This window comes from Elgaria multicarinata, chromosome 9, assembly GCF_023053635.1.
Source record: "Elgaria multicarinata webbii isolate HBS135686 ecotype San Diego chromosome 9, rElgMul1.1.pri, whole genome shotgun sequence".
Classification (NCBI taxonomy): domain Eukaryota; kingdom Metazoa; phylum Chordata; class Lepidosauria; order Squamata; family Anguidae; genus Elgaria; species Elgaria multicarinata.
In genome coordinates, this window is record NC_086179.1 from 53690770 (window position 1) to 53713017 (window position 22248).

Sequence of the window (22248 nt, forward strand, 5' to 3'; positions counted from 1 at the left end):
TATGTGCCTGTATTATTCACCTCAATCCACCTACTATTATTCACTGAATCGCAGACATGTACGCAAGTAATATGCTATGCATGAATAGGACAATGGGTAGTTATGAAGCAAGCAGGAGTTTCCTGGCTGGTCTATTTTCTGTACTCATTTTTCTCTGACAGTATAGAAACAGTCATCCGGGGATTATGAATAGAGCTTCAGTCTTAAAGACTCCATATTCTTTTTCGATTCTGAACTTCCACCTTCTGCTTCTTGTAAAAGGCTTGACCATTGGAAACAAGGCCACCTCATTACCGGATGAACAGTAATCCAAATGCTCTTGCATGTGATAAGTTCATGCATAAGTTCCACCTAACAATTCCCCCTCTTTTACTATGCTAAGAGTTCTTCTATGTGAGAAAGAACACTCTTGAGTACAGCAGCATCACCTCCAGTGCTTTTGGAACTAGATGTACTATGGTAACCTTTCTTTTCAGGAGCAGGGTTACAAACTGAGCAGCAGAACACACTCTTTGCTGTACATTTGTTCAAGGAAAATGTTCTCAAGTAGCAGGGCTGAAAAGAGACCCAACAAAAGCTGCTGCAAGATGACTAGAGTGGTGCTTCGTGGAAGAGACAAGACTTGTGCAATTTCCCAAACCCCACACTGAGTATCTGTTGGGAAGAAAACCAGGGTAGAGGGGGAATGGAATGGCATCAACAACACTGAAAGAAGGCACAGCTGGCTGGCTGGCTGGCTGGCTGGAAGGAAGGAAGGAAGGAAAGAAGGAAGGAAGGAACACTGAAGCAGAACACTCCACACTGCAACATTTCAGTACAGTCCCCACCTCTTTCTGATTAATTATTACAATGAACTCAAAAGCTACTTTGTGCCATTTTAGTTTGAACCCAAATTCAGAAAACAAAAATTGTAAATGAAGAAGGACATAGTAAAACATTTAAAATAATCTTGGGTGTAAGTTATTAAAAACAAGCCTTGATAATTTAAAAACCTGAATCAAACATGTTAGTCATATTTATATTTTACATTTTTAGAGGCACACCTATAGATATAGGCCCACTTACCTAGTTACCTAGAGCATTAGAGCAACTCAACCTGGTGCCTTCCAGATGTGTCAAACTGCAACTCACATCATTCCCATCTGGCTAGGCATTATGAGAATTGCAGTCTGACACATCTGGAGGACACCAGGTTGAAAGGGCTGGTGTAGTGTTTAGAGTTTGAATTAGGATGGGGGAGACGCAGTTCAAAACCTCACACAGCCATGAAACTCAGTGGGTGATCTTGGGTCTCTCTCTCTCTCTCTCTCTCTCACACACACACACACACACACACACACACACAGAGAGAGAGAGAGAGAGAGGATAACTGACCTTGCAGGGTTGTTATGAGGTCAAAATGGGGGCAGGTGTGGGAAAAAATAATGTATGCCTCCATAGAGAAAAGGCAGGATACGAAAGCAATAAATTAATACAAAGTCATGACAAATGATACTCACGGTTCAGGAGTGTAGAGAGGGTCAGAGCCATGGCGTATGTACTGCGTACAGTGGAATACTCGATAGGCGAGTCCTGCTAAGAAGTCACGGGGTGACAAATATCCACCAACTGGTCTGACTGTGAAGCCAGACCTTTCTGAAGTGTAAGCAAAAATTATTTGAGTGCATATGTCCATCAATCAAAACACAAATTATATATATATATATATATATATATATATATATATATATATTCATATTCATACATTGTATATATATATATATTCATATTCATACATTGTATGTCCCAACTATAAAGTTCTTAGCAAAATGAAACTCATGAACTGATGGAGATCATTTATTAGCAGGAGAAACACCAAAGTTACTGTGCCAATATCACCAATCACTTTCCTGTTTTAGGTATGATATTGGATTTAAGGAAGAATTTCAAGGTCACTTCATACATTATGCTAATTACAGATATAAGCAAAGCATTTTATGTTTAGTGTAGCCATAAAATGGTTAAAATGAGTGCCCAACAAATACATGTTCCCTGTTGTGTATATCATGCAGGTACATACAAAAATGAAACTAGATGGAGAGCACTTTCCTTCTATGTGTACCCATGGTAGCAACATGATGGCTCCATTCAGACAACATGCTAAACCATGCTGCTTAACCACAAAATGGGTAACAGAATGCATGCATTCCATTAACCATTTTGTGGTTAAGCCTGGATGGTTTAGTGTGTTGTCTGAACAGGGTCATAGATTGGCTTCTATGTGGAAATGGGGCCTCGGGGACTTCATGGAGTTCTATTGGCAGCCTTTTGTGTGAAAATCTCCACCAACACCAACTATTTCTAAAATAGACTGGGCACCGTACAATCTCTTAGAACAGTGGCTGACAATCTAGAAACTCAACTTAAGCTAAATGTGGGGTTGTTTGCTACACATCAAAAAGTTCAGAATAACATTTTTTGATACAAATTCAGATATACACATCTTCCATTTTAAGGGAGGGTCTCTGCGGCAGAAGCATCCCTCCACATTCTTTGTTGACTTTGAACAGGCTGGTTCCTTCCAAACCTCTTTCTCATCTCATTAGTTACTGTTTACTGTAAAAGGATCCAAGCTCAGTCTCCTACCCAAACATATTACCGTTGTCTTTGGTTGAGAGAATACTTTTGAACCTCGGAGTGCTTTTCTACCTTCAAGCAAAGAGAAAAGGAATCATCCTTCAGCGCCATTCCTCAGGGACTGAGACAACAATGCAGGAGGCACCTTTGAAAGATAGGACCAGGCTCAAAGAGCAGCAAGCCAATTAACGCTAAGTGCTGGCAGCCATAGAGGCAGAACAAAGCAAGCAGTGGACATTGGGGGCAGGTTAGCCTTTCAAGCCAGGCTCTATATTTTATTTTCAATTGAAAATTCATCCTCGGGTTCTTATGACTATACTTTGCTGTGACTTGGCTGCATTTGTAATGGTGGGTTTGGGGGGGGAGTCTCCCTCTTGCCCCCAACCCAAGTTAAACGTGTTGGGTTGTTAGAAATAGAGGCTCTCAGAATCACTGCAAAAGGCAGCACTAATAACTTTCTCGGACCTGAAAAGCAAAAGATCATCCAGGACACAGGACAATGAGTGATCACAAGCTATCAGGTTGATTTGTATGAAGAGGTGAGAGCAAAGAGGCTGGGCGTCTGCCTGGTCTTCTTGAGCTAAAAAAAAGGGCAGGGATTCTCATCAAAGCACTCCCAGAGCAGTTTCTACAGACAGGGCAGTGCTGCATGCAATCAATTTCAATGAAGTTTTGGGTTGGTTTTGGGGTGGGGGTGGGGCGTTATTAAGCATTTGTACCCTGCTTTCCAAAAAGGTCCCAAGAGTGGCTTACTGATTTAAAAAAAAACACCTAAAAGAGTCTCAAAAACATGACACAAAGGGGGGGGGGAAGGGATAGGGAGGGAGGAGGAATAATGCAAAACTAACTGAAATCAATTGGTCCACATGGTATCACTTGGAAATTATGGAAGGTAACAGTCTTAGTAAAGACATATGATGGACAGGACTAGGGAGACCCAGGGTACATCTTGATGAGTGGTTTGCCCGGGTGTGGATTCAGAGCGGCGGCAGGTCATCTATATGACACAGCCACCATCCCAAACCCATACAGAGGCAAACCCCCAATGCTCCGGTTTTTAAAAGTTGGGCACTTAACTTGACTTTTTTTACTTGGAGCAAAGTGATGATGGCATCTGCCATCTGCTGCCTCGCTCCAGAGCTGCAGCGGAGATGGGTCCCAGCTGATGGTGATCCCTGATTGGTCACCATCAGCTAGACAGGGGAGGGGGCGGGCCAGTTAACTGAACAGCTGCTGACCATCTCTCTAAAAAAAATAAAGTACAAAAATTAAAATGAAAGAACTGGGTGAGAGGGGAACTGGACGGGCGGCTACTCACTGGACCACCTCCGTGCCTCTGTGCACCATCATGCCCTGTTCCTTGTTGCTGTTTTTTCTCTCTGTTTTTACAGATTTTTCTTAAAAAAAATAAACCCAAAAAGGCTCCACCCCCAGCACCTGGGGAATTAAGCCAATCCCCCCCCCAACACCTTGAATGACATGCACAGGCACAGCAGCCTCTCCTTCCCCAAAGTCTGCAGTTGTGCTCCTTCCCTTGAGGATAACCGGAAGAAGCACCAATGCTGGAGCTCAGGCCTTGCGCCATCACCAGGACACAGATATGCCGCCATCAAGATGGACTCCCAAGTTCAAATCCCCACTCAGCCATGACACTCACTGCATGACTTTGGGCCAGTCACTTTCTCTCAACGTATTTACCTCGTAGAGCTTTTGTTAGGATAAAAGAAGGGAAGAGTATTTTGACTTACCCTGATATTGGAAGTGTTGAGTGGGATCAAAGTTGAATAAATAAATAATAGATTCTAATTAGGGTGCAACCCTATAAAGATTCCTGCAAGTCACCAAACTTGGAGCCTTACAGGTATCTAATGCAAAGCAGGAGGAGAAGGAGAGGTGATTATCCCCTAGGCACTCCTCCTGCTCTGCATTTTGGCTGGACGGGCTTTTCTGCCCATCTAGCTTGAGCATGTTGGAGCAGAAGGGAAGGAGGCTGTGGAGGTCTGAGGATCTGGTGTATCCTAGCTTCCCTAGTCCCCTCCTCTTCCCACTCAGCAACACGCCACCTTTGTGACCTCGGACAGGCAACCAGCATGGTTTTCTCCAAGCTGGCTGTGGGAAGGGGTGATCAGGGAGCACAGCTTCATGGATCCATGGTTGGAGCACTGGATAATCCAGGAATCTGAATTATCCTACATAATCCCAGACTCTGTCTAGGAGACATAGGATTGCTTCCTAAGGGCACAATCCTATGCATGTTACGTCAGAAAAAAAGTCTTACAAGTCCCAGCATTTCCCATGCTGCCTGGGAAATGCTGGGAATTGTAAGATCTTTTTCTGTCTAGACATGTATAGGATTGTGCCCTAAAACAGAGTTCTCCAAAAGACGAGGAGGAGGAGGACCAGGAGATAAATTACAACTGGGAGATAAGCAATATTCACAGTTGAATAGAAAGCCTGGAGCAAGGTGGTTAATGTTTTCCTCCATCAAATTAATATTATTTATCACAGATCTCATCTTACCTAATGTTAGCACAAAAGTATTCAATATGCTGCTGAAAAGTGATATCTGTGTAAGGCTCATGTGCAATCCTAAAACCATGGACACATGAGTGTTTCCACTGACAACAATGGAGCTACCCACATGTCATTGGCAGAGGGCAATATCCAATGTTGCCCTTGTGCTAGCAGAAATGACCACTACTGCAATCAGAAGCTAGTGTGATTGATAGCGCAATTGTAAACTAGCACTTCCAGAATGGGACAAGTCAATGGAGCTAGTGGAAGGGAGCTCCACTGACGTGTCCCATTCCAGAAGCGCCAGTTTGGGCTTCGTGTCTTGGGTTGTGCTATCAAGCACTAGCTTCCCATTGTGGTAGTGGTTGTTTCCATTAGTGCAACATGATTGGCACTGGGGAAGTGCTAGCAATGGATACTGCCCAGAGTCGTGGCACAACAGTCTGACCTAGTTTTTCCTGAAATCAGCAGACATCTTAATAGTGTGTGGATCAGGCCATGATTTGGCATTGTCGCAGCACCTTGCTCAGCCAGAAGCCAAGTTGGACTCTTACCTTTAAGAAACATAGACACATCCTCCAGCTGAGGGACATTGTCCTCTCTATAGCCACAGTGCTTTGTCAGCAAAGGGAAGTTTTTCAAATATTCTCGACAAGCGTGAGTCGGGTAGAGTTTTGTAAGTTCTCGGAAAACAACACCCCAAGTTTTTATTTCTTCAGTTGTATAGTCCACTCTAGGGATTGGCTGGCCGCTAAGGGAAAAAAATACAAAACAAACAATAGTTCTGAAAACAAATAGGTCTTCCAGTTACATCTGCCCCACAACCACTCCTCCCCAACCCCCAAACATGGGCATAACCTCATATTTTAAAAGGAGTAACTACTTACTGATAAGTTTTGCAAAGCACCATAGTCGTCCCTTTTTGGGAGGAGGTTATAATAAGGATAAACTTTGTGCTGAAACAATCTTTAACATGGAACAATGGGCATGTCTTACTAAACTACCTACCTGCTTCTTGGAAGTTAACACATGGTCAACACAAATGGATTTTCAGAGCCCTTATGACAGTTAAAAGTCTTATATTATCATGTTGGAAGGACAGATGCTCCCTTAATGCAATGGATTGAGGACCTAATAACACTTTCAACTTTTGAACAGGTGTTATATAGACGCAACTTGCGAGTGGATAAATACACGGATATCTGGTCTGCTTTTCTTGAAACCTTTCTATAACTCTCTCTCCCCCACTTTTTTTTTAATGACTGGTACACATGATGGAAAAATGATGATATTGCTATATATGTAATTTTCTGGTTTTTTCTCTTTTCTTTTTCACGATGCATTTTCTGTTCTGTTTTGTTGATATTCACAATAAAAAGCGGGAAATAAAAAAAATAAAAGGACTAACTACTTTTTAGTCCTATTCCATGCCTAGCTGCAGCTTCGTTGCTGTTGCCTCATGCCAATGTGGGAAATTATAGCGTGCTAAATGTCAATAATAAATCCTCAACTAGTGTGGTGAGTAAGAAGCTCACTGTCCATTATAAGCTCCATCACACATAATTTTTCTCCCTGTTTTGCCTCCGTGTTTGTTTATCTCCTATACGTAAGCATGTCAAGCTTACAGTTCTTTTCACCTGAATATGCTGCTCTCTCGCTTCTTTGCTTTGCTTTGCTTTGCTCCTCCTCTGCCCCTTCTCTTTCTCCCTCCAGTTCATTGGTTGCTCCTCCCCCCCTTTTAAGAAGACATATACATGCAGGTTCTGTCAGATGAGTACTTCAACCAGACCGCGTTTCTGCCTGGCAAAAATGGAATGACCCTTTAGTCTGGCTCTTTGAGGGCATTGAAGGAGTACAATCCTGTCTCTGCAGAGATTCAGGCATTGTATGATTCTGAAAAACACTTTCGAGCCTGGGATGCAAAGTTTGGGTTTTATATTGAGGCTTGGTGCAGGCTGCTGGGAGAGAGCTTTTCCCTGCCAGGACCTGATGCAATTATTCAAGCCAACAGCAAGACTCCCATCACAGCACACACACCCAACAAAGGAAAAAGTGAAAGTACAGCACTACATGGAGGCTTAAGGGCACATTAAACATGCTTAGAGAAAATTATCCAGACTTTAGGTGATCTAGGAAAAGATGGAAAAGGCTGGGGAAGAGCTGGGGTGTCAACAAGACAGGCATGGAGTCATGTGAGTACCTTGCTGCAAATCCACACACCAGGCAAGACAAGAGTTCACTAAATCACTGGTGTGATGGAGCTCTTTGTAAGCATGCATTTAAGAGCTTCTAGGCTGTGGTTTACGAAGAACCGGCTCCCTGCTACTCCTAATTCCCCACACAGCCTTCAGGTTACAGGTTTACATGTCAAGTACATTTCTTAGAAACAGCTGGATTTTGCTGTACAAGGCAGAGGTAAGGGCGGGCCCATGACATTTTGCTGCCCCAAGCAATGTACAGCATCGTCTGAGATGTGCCCTCCAAGAGATCTGAAATCAGCTGTGCATAATCCAAGGGAGCTGCTCAAATTTTTAATTATAGGAACACAGCTGTAGCCCTATGTCAAGGGTGAGTTGGACAAATCCCAGATCACCATTATAACCAGAAATTAAGGAGCAGTCAGTTCTACAGTTTTTAGTTAGAAAACAGCTGAGAGGATTGATCTGAAACTTGGCAGTGAAGGAGAAATTGATTTGAGGATTTTGAGGTAAAAGGGGTAAGAAATGGCTTATTTATAGGAATTTAAAGTTTGATGAGTGACCTCTGACAGTTTGACAAGTTTTGTCAGGAGTTTTTCCCATAGACTATGCTGGGGCTACTTTTATTGGCTAATTTCTCCATTTGTACTATGTCTTTTGGGAAACCAATTCTCCTCCTCTACTCCTCCCATGCAGGGTTTTGGTTAGCTTTGTAGCCCTGAAACAAACAAAAAAAAACATACAGTAGGTTAATATTTCCCCATAGTACAAAACAAGCAAAGGAGTTGAGGAAGAGAGAAAAAGAGTGCCCTACATAGAAATACTTTTTGAGTTTACAGCACAGGAACAGGGCCGGTGCCAGACTATTTTGTGTCCTAGGCAAGGCGAGCTACTTGCACACACACCCAAATTGCCTACTTCGACTCAACTGTTCAAGAAGAGTTTCTGAACTATTATATTTTCCTTTTATTGTGTTTTTTCTTAAAATAGCTAATTTGTATAAAATTGTGACCCTTAAAGGGCAGTACTGCGCCCCTCTGAGGTCTGCGCTCTAGGTAGCTGCCTAGTTGGCCTAATGGTAACACCAGCCCTGCACAGGAAGGGTTTAAGCTTGTATTTCATTGGTTATTGAATTGCAACATCACTACATGCAGGCATAGCTGAATGTAAGCCATATGTAAGGGCTATAATTAAGACAGAGTAGCTCCCCATAATAATGCAGTCTTAGTTCATGTCATTGGCCACTTAAGTAGAAAGGCTTGCCTTATAGGTATGGCAATGCAGATAAAGGCATCTGTATAATTGTACATATTAGTAGCTCCAGCTGCTATTTCGCCAGGGATTGTAGAATGGAAGGGGAGCACATCTGCCCCATTCATCAGCCAAAGGACCATGGCTGCTGGGTTGTGTGTGGTGGGGGGGAGGTTTGCAGGGGGGGGGGGCGGTAATGGATAATTACAAACCACCTTGATTGAAAGGCAGGGTATAAATCTTCAATCTCGATAAACAATAGTTCTGAAAACAAACAGGAAGCAACAGACATCACCCTAATACTTATAATAGCTGAAACCTGTTTCAAAGACTAGGTGGTATCTGTAGCTTCTTCTCAAGATACCTAAGAAGGAATTCTAGAACCTCAGAATATAAGAAGAGCCTTGCTGGATCAGACCAAGAGTCCAGCACTCTGTTCACACAGTGGCCAGCCAGTTGTCGACCACGAACCCACAAGCAGGACACGGGTACAACAGCACTCTCTGCCTATGTTCCCCAGCAACTGGTGTATATAGGCTTACTGACTCTGATACTGGAGGTAGCACATAGCCAACATGACTAGTAGCTATTGATAGCCGCCTTCTCCTCCGGGAATATATCCAACCCCTTTTTAAAGCCATCAGTAAGAACATAAGAAGAGCCAATTCTAAAACATTGTCCCTTAGGAAGACATTCTGCTAAAACACACCGGGACCTGTGTTCGGTTTCTTAAAACAATCTCCTGCAGCTGATGGTATCTCTCTTTCTGCCTCAGATTTGGGCTGCTATCGTTGCAGTGTGACACAGGATTCTCATCCTAGTTGCACTCCAGCATTCTCTGTGACATTTTAAAGTGTCCTGAGACACCCCTCCCAGATAGTACATTGCTTTAGTGGCTCTCCAGAAGATATTTCTGTCTTAAGTAACTAGTTCTTGCATGATTGGGTTGATGATGGAGGAAGACTTAAGTTAGAGATCAAGATAAGGATTTTATTTTCTTACCCTGAGTCAGGAAAGTTAGAAGTGGTCACCTCTTGCAACATTTCTTGCCAATATCAACACCATCTACTCATTTAATCATTGCTATAGAACCAGGGTGGGGAACCGCAGGTCTGTGGGCCAAATCTGGCCCTGTTCCCCAGATTGGCATGACCCTCTTCCTGGCCACACCACTTTCCTCTGAATGCCAATCATTTGGTGATTTTCCAACTTTTGCATGTTTTTTTTTTATTCTAAATAGTTGAAACGTTTAGTTATTGGCAATAAGAGCTTTAATCAAAAATACGCTGCTACTTTTTGTTGTTGTTGGTATGTTGGCTTTAGCCCCATCCACCACAGGAGTATGCGGCCCCTGAGAGTTGCTCTGAAATTGAATTTGGCCTTCAGGCTGGAAGAGGTTTCCCCAACATTCCCCTCTATAGGCCATTCTACAAGCTTTGATTGGATTGCTTTGGATTGATGCCTCATTTCCCAAGTTGGTGTAACTAAAAATAACGCACTCAAGATGCTGTTACAATTTGGGTGAATGCTAGGGGGAACATATGAAAAGGAGGACAGGGTTCCTGTATCTTTAACAGCTGTATAGAAAAGGAAATTCCCTCTCCATGACAACAGTTAAAGCTGCAGGAGCCCTACCCTCTTTAACTGTTGCCATGAAGAGGGAATTTCACCCGGTGCAGCATGCATACAAATGACATCTGCTGGAATTCCTTTTCCTGTTAAAGATACAGGAGCCCTGTCCTCCTTTCCAGACGGTCACCCTAGTGAATGCCAAATGCTGTCTTGGGATGCTCAGTCAGATTGAAATCCCTGCTTAGCCCTTCAAATCCCTAGACAGCCATGGTCTTGTCTCTCAGCCTCAGCCTCCTACCTGGAAAATGACATTTCTTATCAGGTCATTGTGGATGTGATAACCATCATAAAGCTCTTTGAAAATTAAAAGGACTAGAACAATACATTGACGGGAGCCTTGGGCCTCCTACTGTCAAGTTCTGTGATGCCTGAATGAGCTTTCCCTCCTTCTGTCTCCAGTAAAGCAGGGTGTGTGCCAGACGTTTCTTAGATGCAAGATCTGATATCAGCCCTCACTATAGAAGCTACTCCAATAATAGGTATCCCCTGTTGAGACAGAATCATTTGGAATTAATGTGCTTTGCAACTGCCTATTCAGCCTGGAAATTCTCATTAAGTGCAATCGTCTTCCTTTCCTTTCTCCCGCCTTCACTTCTTTCTTTCACCAAGAACAAGCAGTTACATCAAGGGCTCTGCTGGATGGGGGCAGGAAAGTTCCTGACAAATGCATGGTATTATTTATTTACGGAAGTGAATGGACGATATTATTTATTTCATAGATTTATATGCCACAACACATTTTAAAAATATGCTAAGTACATAGAGAGCCCTGAAACAAGGCTGAAATTAAGAATGTGTCCTGTATGTTGCCTAGATTGGCCCCACAAGCTTATTATGATTGTGATCAGGGCCAGCCTTGCCATGAGGCAGAGTGAGGTGGTTGCCTCAGGTGGCAGAGATGCTAGGAGGCAGCAGCAAGGGGAGAACTGCAGGCCACGTAGCCTTTCCTAGCCTGCTGCCTTCAGGTGTGATGAAGGATGCTGTCCCATTGCCAGTGTGGAAGAAAGATACAACTATCACTCCAGTTGGCTTTTGTACATGGAACAGGGAGTGGGGAGAACTCCTCACACAGGAAAATACCTTGCATTGGCTCTGATTGTTATAATGCTGCCTCCTCTGCATCCATTCCCACCAATAGCCCCATCTGGTCCCCAGGCTTAGCAGACCGACAGCCATTTTTTAACCACTTCTGTGCAGCTGGAATATTCATGCATGTTGATTGCTAAGCCAATGACAGCGATGGGGCTCATTTCAGCAACCTGAGGCCAAAGTCCTTACAGCCGTTACCTAGGAAGTTTCAAAAACCTCAGCCTTCGTTTACCTCAGGGATTTTTCTTTTTCTTTGGTCACTCTTGTCTGAATTTTGTAAACCGCCCAGAGAGCTTTGGCTATTGGGTGGTATAGAAATGCAATAAATAAATAAATAAATAAATAAATAAATAAAATTGTTGGGAAATTTGGCAAAATTATAGTTTTTCTGAAAATCTTTATGTTCTGTATTTCATATCTATGAGCATAATAACTGCCCTTTAAAGGGGTATTCAAAATTAGCTGTTTTGAAAGTCTACTTGGTTGAAGGAAGTCGCATAATAAATTATAAAATTATAAGATAGTGAGATGATAGACAGAGATAGATAAGTTTGGCCCAAGGAGCAGAATAGCTACAGTCAGTGGCCATAACCAAGAATAGAGCTAATTATTCCACAAGAGGAGCCTTAGTTTGGTCAGAGCTAGCCTCATGAAGAGATAACTCAGAACTCATTTTCAAAGACAGGGCTTAGCATAATAAAATGAAAGAGTTTCCCTTTCAGAATGCTGTTTCTTCCCCACCAAGGCCACATATATTTAATAATGTATTCGTTTTAAATGTTTTAATTAGTTATATGTATTTAATTGTGTTTGTATTTGTGTTGTACCCTGCCTTGATCCAGAGGAAGAGGCAGGTAACAAATTATTATTATTATTATTATTATTATTATTATTATTATTATTGGTAAAGAGATTCAAGATCCAGCCTCTTTCTGCTTAAGAACTAATCCCTGCCTACTCTTTAGCTCACTTACCAGACCTGTCAGCCCTAGCTCAAAACAAGGCGGTATAGATGGAAGTTTCTTTAAGGAACTTGTAAGCTACCCAATTCTGAGTTCATTTGTAAGGTACCTGGATGGTTCCGAATCATTAAAATAAACATAAATTACACACCCAAAGATGAGAAAATTAGGTAATCAATCAATGCATGGCTAGTGAGGGAGGAAGCAGCAGCCGGGCACCTCTCCATTGTACCTGGGTCCAGCTCCAGCTGAGAGCCCCCTCCCTCCTGCTACCAACCGTCACTGCAGAGGCCACCACTGAGGGAGGAAGCAGCAGCCAAGCACCTCTCCATCATGCCTGGGTCCAGCTCCAGCTCAGAGCCCCCTCCCTGCTGCTGTCAACTGTCACTGCTGAACTTTGCAACTAAGATTGTAGTGCCTGAATTTGCTTTCCTTTCCCCCCTCCTCCTCCTCCCTCCCAATCCCCTTTCCTTTTGTGTCATGTCTTTTAGATTGTAAGCCTGTGGGCAGGGACTGTCAAGAAATACTTTTGTAAGCCGCCGTGAGAGCCTTTTTTGGCTGAATGGTGGCATAAAAATGCGTAAATAAATAAATAAATAAATAAAATATTGCTATCAGTATAAATAGGGTGACCATATGGAAAGGAGGACAGGGCTCTTGTATCTTTAACAGCTGTATAGAAAAGGGAATTTCAGTAGGTGTCATTTGTATGCATGCAGCACCTGGTGAAATTCCCTCTTTATCACAACAGTTAAAGCTGCAGGAGCCCTGCCCTCTTTTGTATCTGGTCAAGAGGGCAGGGCCCCTGTATCTTTAACTGTTGTGAAATGACACCTGCGGAAATTCCCTTTTCTATACAGCTGTTAAAGATACAAGAGCCCTGTCCTCCTTTCCATATGGTCACCCTAGTATAAATAAATGCAATTGACAATTAGGGGAACCAATAAGATGTGCCCAAAGGCAATGGGGTAAACAAAATAGATGTTTTATTTAGCAAAAACCAGTCATTCCAATGCGTTTTGGATCACATACGGGTCTTTCTTCAGGGAAATTCAGTATGACCCAATGAAATGATGCTTCTCATGGCGTTTGCTTTTTGGCACACCCTATGGGCTTTCCCATTTTGTTGGATTCAACAATAAGACGAGAAGGGGCAGTCAGTGATGCTGACGACCTGCTAAAAGGAACAATATTTTAGGGTCAAAGCAACCCCAGAAATACAGTTTGGGGATCTAATGAGCGCTGCTAAAGACAGGCTTAGAACATCAGAATGTAAGAAGAGCCATGCTGGATCAAACCAAGGCTCCACCTAGTCCTGCAGTCTGTTCATACAGTGGCCAACCTGCCGTTGACGAGGGATCCACAAGCAGGACATGGTGCAATAGCACCCTCCCACCCATGTTCCCCAGCAACTGGTGAATATAGGCTTGTTGCTAGCTCTAGGCTTCCCATGTCCAAATGCAGAGGGAGCTTTTGCTCATTTGCCTGTGTTAATTAAGCTAAATTGTACACGGGTTTAAACTTTCCCCATTTTCCTCTTCTGAGTTTAGGGGGTGGGGGAAGCATCACAGCAGGGTAGCAAGGGAAGACAAATAGTTCGGGCTGGTTTGAAACTACTCAAGTACAACCAGAGCTGAACACAGTTATGCAAAGGGAGCCTGGCCAGGAACACTTAGGAGATACATATCCATATAAAATGCTAATAGAACTATGGTGATCTATACAGATAGAAAAACGGCAGCCTCTGCTCACAGGGTACAAATTCCTTCCCTCTTCTCATGCTGCATCCTTATTAGCTTTATATATACCCACAACATAAAGCCTTTTTATGGGCTTTTAAGCATGCTCTTTCCCTGCCAAGGATTTTTTCGCCTCTGCTGGGGAAAATAAATGCCCCCCACACACACCCTATCATACTTCTGTATTTAGAAAACACAAAGAGACAGACTAGAAACCGCATAGAAGAAAAATGATCCCCCCCACCCCAAAGCATAAAATTGGAAAGTACATAAAAACTTCTTTGGAGTGTGAAGAATTTGTCCCATTACAAATAAAACGAGAATATGATTGGAATTAGCTTGACTTGGAAAGCTATGTGACACGAAAATTGCAAATCAGCAGGTATTTGTAGGTAGTGCTGGAAATTTACTAACTCCTGGGGATGGTAATGAATTCACAATGTAGGCTTGATCTGCAAAGACAATATCTTTTATTTTAAAAAGGAAAGAAAAATGAAGCATTTGGAAGAGAAGGAATTTATCTTATTAGTTGCAAAGCTATGAAGGCTTAAGTCCTATACCCAATTACCTTGGAGTAAGCCTCATTGAACTCAAAGGGACTTGCTTCTGAGTAGCCATGAATATGATTGTGCTGAAAGCGTGCAATCCTGTGCAAAATGTAGTCCATCTGAAACCCTTCAGGATTTGGTCTAAGTCCACCATGTCAACTAATCTTGGAGATCTGCTGTCTTTGAAGACCCAGCACAGGAATAGAATCAGGGATATGCCAGCATAACTTTATTTATTGTTTAATTTATACCACGCCTTTCTGCCCAAAAATGGTATTCAGTGGCTGTGAGTACTTTAGGGCTTTCCTACATGAGGCTGTTAATCACTGTATCGGTTTTTTGTTTTGAGATCTGAGCTCTACACAAAGAACTTTTCCTTTCCTGCTTTTCCACTGCATAACCTCTGGGTGGCAGTGTACAATAGCAGATTATTGAAATTATATAAGTAGAAAAACGCCTTTTCTTTCACTTTCAGAAATAATACTCCATTTTCTCGCTCTAGAAAGAAACCCAGGAAAGTGCTATTAAAAAACAGAAGTGAAACTGGAGTATCATGACATCATCTAAAGAACCTGTAAACAACAATGAGTAAAGAATTATAAGCACACAATAAATGCTTTATGGAGAATAGCAAGAGAGGGATCGGCTACATGCTATGTAATTAACATAACGTGTAGTTTGACCCAAAGAAACTAGGTTTTCAAGACTGGCAAAATTATATAAGCAACCAGGCCCATGGTAGCTGCTTGCTGTTCCTACATTATTTAGTTCTGCCCTGTGACCACCATAAAGACACTTTCTGCCTATAACCACAAAATCTGTTTGCTGAGCACTTGCAGTCATATGCATAAAGCTTGATCCTCAGTAACTAAGGTTTAAGAGGAGCATGTCGACTTCTTTAGAATGGAGGAAAACACTGCAAAAGCAGGAAATGATTGGTAACGGAAGCAAAAGGTGGGGCAACGGAAGGGGATGAGGCCATTTGAGAACCTCCAAAGGGCTAGATTGGGACTTCAGGTGGATCAGATTTGGATTGCAGGCTGGGAATTGACATCCCCTGCCTTAACATCTCCAGACAAGTGTGGGAAAGACTCCTGGCTGAAACCTGTATAAATTTCACCCACCCACCATCTGTATAGGCAAGGGATGGGTCCTCCAGATGTTATCAAACCACAACTCCCTTGATCCATGGTCTGCATAGCCAATAGTGAGGGACGATGGAAGTTGCAGTTCAACAACATCTGTAAGGCTGCATGTTACCCATCCTGGCTGTAGACTAAATGGACCAAAGACTTGACTCCATGTCAGGCAGCTTCCTACATTCCACCATTCAACCCATTTAAGCTAAACTCACATGTTCACCATACCAATTCGGTTGTGTAAATGGTCACAGTATAATAGCTAGCATCTGCCTATTGCAAAGCACACTGCTGAGGACAAGCAGATCATGCATTCCTTTTCAATCAGTAGCAATTCCATGTATATATTTTTTTAAAAAATAAAAATAAATCAGTACTCACTATTTATAACTCATGGCAATATCTACAAAATATTTTCTTCTCTGTCGATAGACGTTGTCCTTAAATCCCTAAAGCAAATGAAAATAATTAATTTATAACAAAGAGAAATAAACACAGCAGAAGGAACGTTTGAAGAAATCAAAGTGTTTTAAAATGCCTATTAATATTCTAATTCATACCACCCATGGAGCTGTTAGCAAACACAATGATACGTGTGTTTGGAAAAAGAACAAGCCTTGACTAAGATGGACGGTTTCCAGCCAGTTACCCCAGGCAGCTGCGTGAATGGAACTAATCAGCAGCCAGGAGCTTGCAACTATGGCTCCAAAGTCTGAAAAACATAGTTTCTAATACATCTGGCCTTTCAAATAGCAAGAATCTTTAGGACTTAGTCGCAATGTCAGATTTCAGGATACTGATCCATCTGGCCTACACCTACAATTCCTACATACCCACTGCAAAAGGAATAAAACAATAATAATAATAATAATAATAATAATAATAATAATGCCTTCTTAGACACTTTCTCAAAAAAGACTCCAAGCATTTTTCAACAAACACAATTTAAAACAGCTAAGAACAATTATCCATTAAAACACTAACACCCCATAAAGCAACTCAAACATAAGTGACAACCAAAACAATTCAACTGATGCATGAAATTACATGGGACTGAGGACTCCTGATACATTTCATTTTATTTACTATGTATTTATTTCAGTTATTTATATCCTATTTTCTATTCTGTATTCAAGATACAAAGCCATCCAAAGTGGCTTACAAGTAACATCCAAATAAATATTTTTAAAACCCGCAATAAACAGTATCAACATGGAACAAGCCATAAGGGCTTCCCACAAGGGAGTTGGCAGTCGTGTGGCCCTGTTGGGGAAGAGAGCATCTGGAGCAACCTCTGAGGTATTCTTTGCTTGCCTCCCTGCCTCCCCCTCTCTCTCCTGCAATCCTTCCCACAAGGCAGTTGGTGGTAGATGGCCCTGTGTGATGGTAGATGGCCCTCCATACAGGGTGGAGAGATTCCAGCTATAACAGGCAAGTAGCTGATGTAGCCTGGCCTCCCTCCCTCTCTCTTCTACAAATTTCGAAGAGAGAGACAAAAAGAAATATAAACCTTCATTTCTTTGATATATTCCTTATGCTGTATGAATGGAAGCAGCCATCAAGTCATTCTCAAAGAGCAACTGGAACATCCTGAGGGGCCTTCAAAGGATGAAATATAACCGTAATGCAAGGTAATATAAACAAACTGTTTGTGCTGGAAAAAAGAAAAGAAAAGGTGCACCTCTCCTTAAGACAATGTATCTGTGACTATCTTCGATACAATTTTGCCTCAAGTTAATTATCCTCAAGGTACAATAGTATGAAGGGAGTCTTAATTGAAGACAGCAAGTCAAAATGGACAGTATACTCAATACCCTGCCCAGCCCTGAGCTCTACTTTGTACCTCAAGGCTCAAAAGAAAAGAAAATGTTGAGCTGCACCTTGACTTCGCTAGAATTTTTGTTCTAAACGAAATAATCTTGGTTATCTGCCTTGTGGTAAAAACAATTACCATTTGCTATGCTGCTGGGGCTGATGTGAGTTGCAGTCCAAAATATATGGAGGGCACCAGGTTGCCTACCTCAGCTAAAGATCTCCAAGTTTAAGCAAATGCAGAGGCCAAACCTGGCAAATGAAGGCAAGACAAATGGTTTCAAAGAGGTTAATTTCCCTCGCTTTGGATTCATGGTTTTCGACAGCACGTGGGCCTTCACAGAGTGTGAAATATGAGCTGAAACAGTGCAGCTGTATTAAAAACAGAGGAAAAATCACAAGGAACCTATGCGCCAGCTGCATTCCTGCTGAGCTTGAAGTATACTGTGATTTCTACTTCATAATTATCTCCCTGAGTCTGAGCAGCTTTTCAAATGCCGTCTTCTTTCTCCTCCCACACCGCGAGGAATATTCATTTAATATCTATATTCTTTTAAGGGAACTCAGAGGAGTGTGCATGATTATAGGTATTCAAGCAGTTTAGAAGAGCAAGTCTCCCACATAGGGTGGGGGATGGAAGCGACCTCTCCGAAATTGTCCAATGCATCTTTCAAGCCAGGGGAAGCTTAACACCTGGAGATCCATGGCTCTCCAAATGTTATTGGACTCCAGCTCCCATGAGCCCAGCCAGCATGGCCAATGGTCAGGGATGATGGGGGGCATAGTGCAGAACCTTCTGGCAGGCCACAGGTTCCCTTCCCCAATCTTAAGCAGAAGATGAAACCTACAAAATCACTTAAGCCCATGTACACCTTGATGTGAAATACATTCCCCAAACTTTCCTGGTAGTAGCTTGTAACACAGAAACGAGTCTTGCCAGGAGCATAACAACTATTTATGTCTAGTATTATTTTTATTATTACTACTATTACTATCTCCTTTTTCTCGCTTGTGGTTTTTCTAGATAGACCTAATGGGCTTTGCCAAGTCATGCTGTCTTTACTGGTTCAGAAATTTCCTGACTATTGATCATGTTTTAAATATGACTGTTTTCTGGATGTCGGTGTAGATGTAGGCCCAGTTTCTGAAGGTTTTCTGTATAGTTTTTTGATGTGATGCCTGTGACTGATGTGACATCATCATTATCATTGATAGCACCTGCAACCAACAGTTCTCCAGTGCTTCCTAACAGAGATCTCCTAGCACTACCAATAAAAAGGCATTGTGTAACTATTCTATCTTCTCTTCCTTAACAGATTTTTTTGTGGAAAGGAAAATGATGGAACAAGCGATGGAAAAACATGGGAGGGTTACAAGTTGAAGAAGACAACATCATCTGGACCCTCACTAAAATTCTGTGAATGAAGCAGGGAAATTGCCTGATAAAAACCTCATCTGGAAGCACCCCTAGTTACTTGTTTTTACATAAATTGCTAGGTTCTTTATAATGACTTGGTGTGCACAAAACAAGAAGCATCTGTGGGCGAATTTCCTGCAAGACTTCTTGTTGCAGCAGCTGCTGCCATTTTGAATATTTGAGCCACAGCATGTCATAGCTTATTATTATTTGCAAAACCAGTGAGGGTGGGTTGTTGGCGTTCCTGACAAGCCACCTGCAACCTTAAAACAGGCCATCAGTTCTGAGTGGCTTGTCAACCATCCCAACAACTCACCTTCACAGGTTCACACTTTATGATAAGCTACAGCACACACCATGGCTCAAATATTCAAAATGGTAACTAGTGCCACAACAAGAAATCCTGCGGGGTAATTCACCCATGGTGCCTTCTCGTTATTATGCAAACCAGATCAATCTGATTGTCACAGCTATTTATTGACCAACGTCCACTGACATTTCCTGAACACTTACAGGGTGATCTGCATCCAGTTCGGAGCCATACATTAGAACTCTTTGGGAACATTTGTCTAATTCAGCAATCTTCCTGGGGAACCAAGGAACACAGTCAAGCTCTGGAGAAAACACAGAGTGATTGGAGGTATCAGATTCTCACTGCTTCTCTTTGCTAATTTCAAAATAAAATGAAAGAGAGCGAAAGAAAGAAATATGCAATCTTGCCTTCCTCATCAGTCCAAATGTTTTCTGGTGGATTCAGAGTTACAATGTTCGTTTCATACTTTAACAACTGGATGAGCTCATTGAATTCTTTCTTGCTGCAGTCGCAGTCCACAAAAATTTCTACCTCTGAACTCCTTCTCTTGGATTTTCTCGATTCAATGTGAACCATACTCACATGCTTCTCCTGCGGACAGAAAAAAGATCAGCTCACAGATACACTTAATTCATTTGGAACACTGGTGGTTTAGTCGCTGCATCTTAATAGGACATCGTTTAATAATATGCATTTGAAGGCATTTATGTTAAAATAAACCCTGAGCTGTAATAATTATTTGTTATTGTTAGTCCTACTGTAAAATTATGAATGTATTCATCACTCCATTTCATTAGACATCTAGTATGAGAACTATAAATATCTTAGGAAAATTAAAAATGATTTACCATGGCAATTTTGTATAAAACAGTTGTTCATTGTAATACACACACACACATACTTTAATGCCAAATTTATAAGCAATTAATGGCCAAGAAATAAAACAGCTTGAAAATAGAATAGTAACATTTATTTCAATCTATTTTTAATCTAACTAAGAAATATATACAGAAACAGATTCTTCTGTGGGCCACAACGCCCGCTTCCAAAAACCAAGGAGTCTTCCACCATGCGCCAGTGATGGCAATGGGGAATATACTGTAGCCCTCTGCATGGGTAACCTGCTGTTACTGGCCAAATGCTCATGATGAGCCAAGGCACATGAGAGCCCTATAAGAGAAGCAGGAGGTGGCTCATGAGGGTTGGAGGCATTTTCAGGCACCACCAGGCTCTCAGTGATGTCATCAGGAGTATAATGGGACACACATTTTTGGAAAATGTGGTATTCCATGGGCAATTCCAAGTCAAAGTAAGAGAAGTTTGCAGCTTGCTCTCAAACATCCGTGGCTGACAGGGGAGGAAACACTTTCAGGTCCAGTTAAGAGACATGTTACATCCTGTGGGGCTTCAACCAAGCCCTCTAGCATCGAACTCCTAGGCAAGAAAGGAATACAGGAAAGGTCTGTAGCTAAGCTTTCTGAAAAGGTAGTAGCTGAGAATCCTGTCCATTTCCCCCTACCTCACACAGATGCTACACACAGGAATCCATCATTTCTCCACAATATTAATGCGCAAGCTAACAACACCGTTCCAAATATTATCCAGGTTCTGAAAAAATATGAGATAATGTATCCAGGAAAACATATCCAGGGCCAAATTTTGGAGAAGCTTTCATGGATCATTGTGATGTTACATGTCTGTATATATGGAATCTGTAAGTATGATAGTGTGTTCTAAGTCTATGATTACGATTATGTACTTCTGTTATATCTCTGTATTTTATGATGAGGGGGAGAATGAGATGAGTGACTGGAAGAATGGTGGATTTGCATATGTGGTGATGACTGAGTGAGTGAAGATGAAGTGTGTACATTATATAAACTGTGCTATGTTGTGTGGGTCAGATGAGATAGGATAGAGATAGGGAACTCATGAGATAGGGTCTGGATTAGAGAGAGGTTGGATGAGTTAAAAATATGCTGAAGGTCTGTGGTGATTCATAGAATCATAGAATAGTAGAGCTGGAAGGGGCGATTCCAACCCCTGCTCAATGCAGGAATCCACATTAAAGGATGTATGACAGCTGTCCAGCTGCATCTTAAATGCCTCTAGTGTGGGAGAGCCCACTACTTCCCTAGGTAATTGGTTCATTGTCATACTGCTCTAACAATCCAGAAGTTTTCCCTGATGTCCAGCCAGAATCTGGCTTCCTGTAACTTGAGCCCATTATTCCGTGTTCTGCATTCTGGGATGAACAAGAAGAGATCCTGGCCCTCCTCTGTGTGACAACCTTTCCAGTACTTGAAGAGTGCTATCATGTCTCCCCTCAGCCTTCTCTTCTCAAGGCTAAACATGCCCAGTTCTTTCAGTTTCTGCTCATAGGGCTTTGATTCCAGAAACCTGATCATCCTCGATGCCCTCCTCTGAACACCCTCCAGCTTGTCTGCATCCTTCTTGAAGTGTGGTGCCCAGAACTGTGTAAAGGATACAATCTATCCTGCAAAGAATCCGGAAACAGATGCCCTAGTAAATTGCGGGATTAAGAGCCTAGTGTGGTGAAGTCCACAGTCTTTCAGAGGGAGTTCAGCTCCATCCAGAACAGCTTAATGCCTAGCTTCAGATGACTGGAACCCCCAAACAACATTACCTCCATCTTGTCTGGATCAAGATTCAGCTTAACAGCTATCAATCCACAAAGGGTCTTTTCCCAATCAATCGGTGATTATTACACACACACAAATGAAGTTTTTTTACCTGGAAAAGTCTGAGAGCTTTTACCAAGCCACCAACTTCATTTTTCAAAGAAAATACTACAGCCGTCTTGCCGCCTTCTGATGTTGATTCATTCTTGCCTGCACCTTTATTACCCTTTTTATCATCATTTTTACCAGAATTGGTTCTGTTTAGCTGAAAGAAAATAGATACAGAATACAAGGATTTCTATGTACTCCTCAAAAAAACATTAAACTTTCCTTTCAGGCAGACTATTCTTGTTTGATTTTAGCATTTAGGCATCTC

At 42.0% G+C, this 22248-nt stretch overlaps 1 protein-coding gene across 2 annotated transcripts in view; it reads right to left on the minus strand.

Annotated features, from left to right (window-relative positions):
* The window catches only part of TPH2 (tryptophan hydroxylase 2), a 76388-nt gene that overhangs the window by 48328 nt on the left and 5812 nt on the right, over positions 1 to 22248 (minus strand). Inside the window, exons 2-7 of one of the 2 annotated variants that reach the window (XM_063134761.1) lie at positions 21985 to 22137; positions 19638 to 19821; positions 19431 to 19531; positions 16070 to 16137; positions 5685 to 5881; positions 1500 to 1635 (exon numbers count right to left, since the gene is read on the minus strand). In XM_063134761.1, the coding sequence (XP_062990831.1) occupies positions 1500 to 1635; positions 5685 to 5881; positions 16070 to 16137; positions 19431 to 19531; positions 19638 to 19821; positions 21985 to 22137 (839 nt within the window). The remainder of the gene's footprint in view (positions 1 to 1499; positions 1636 to 5684; positions 5882 to 16069; positions 16138 to 19430; positions 19532 to 19637; positions 19822 to 21984; positions 22138 to 22248) is intronic. The other variant, XM_063134762.1, reaches the window with a different exon arrangement.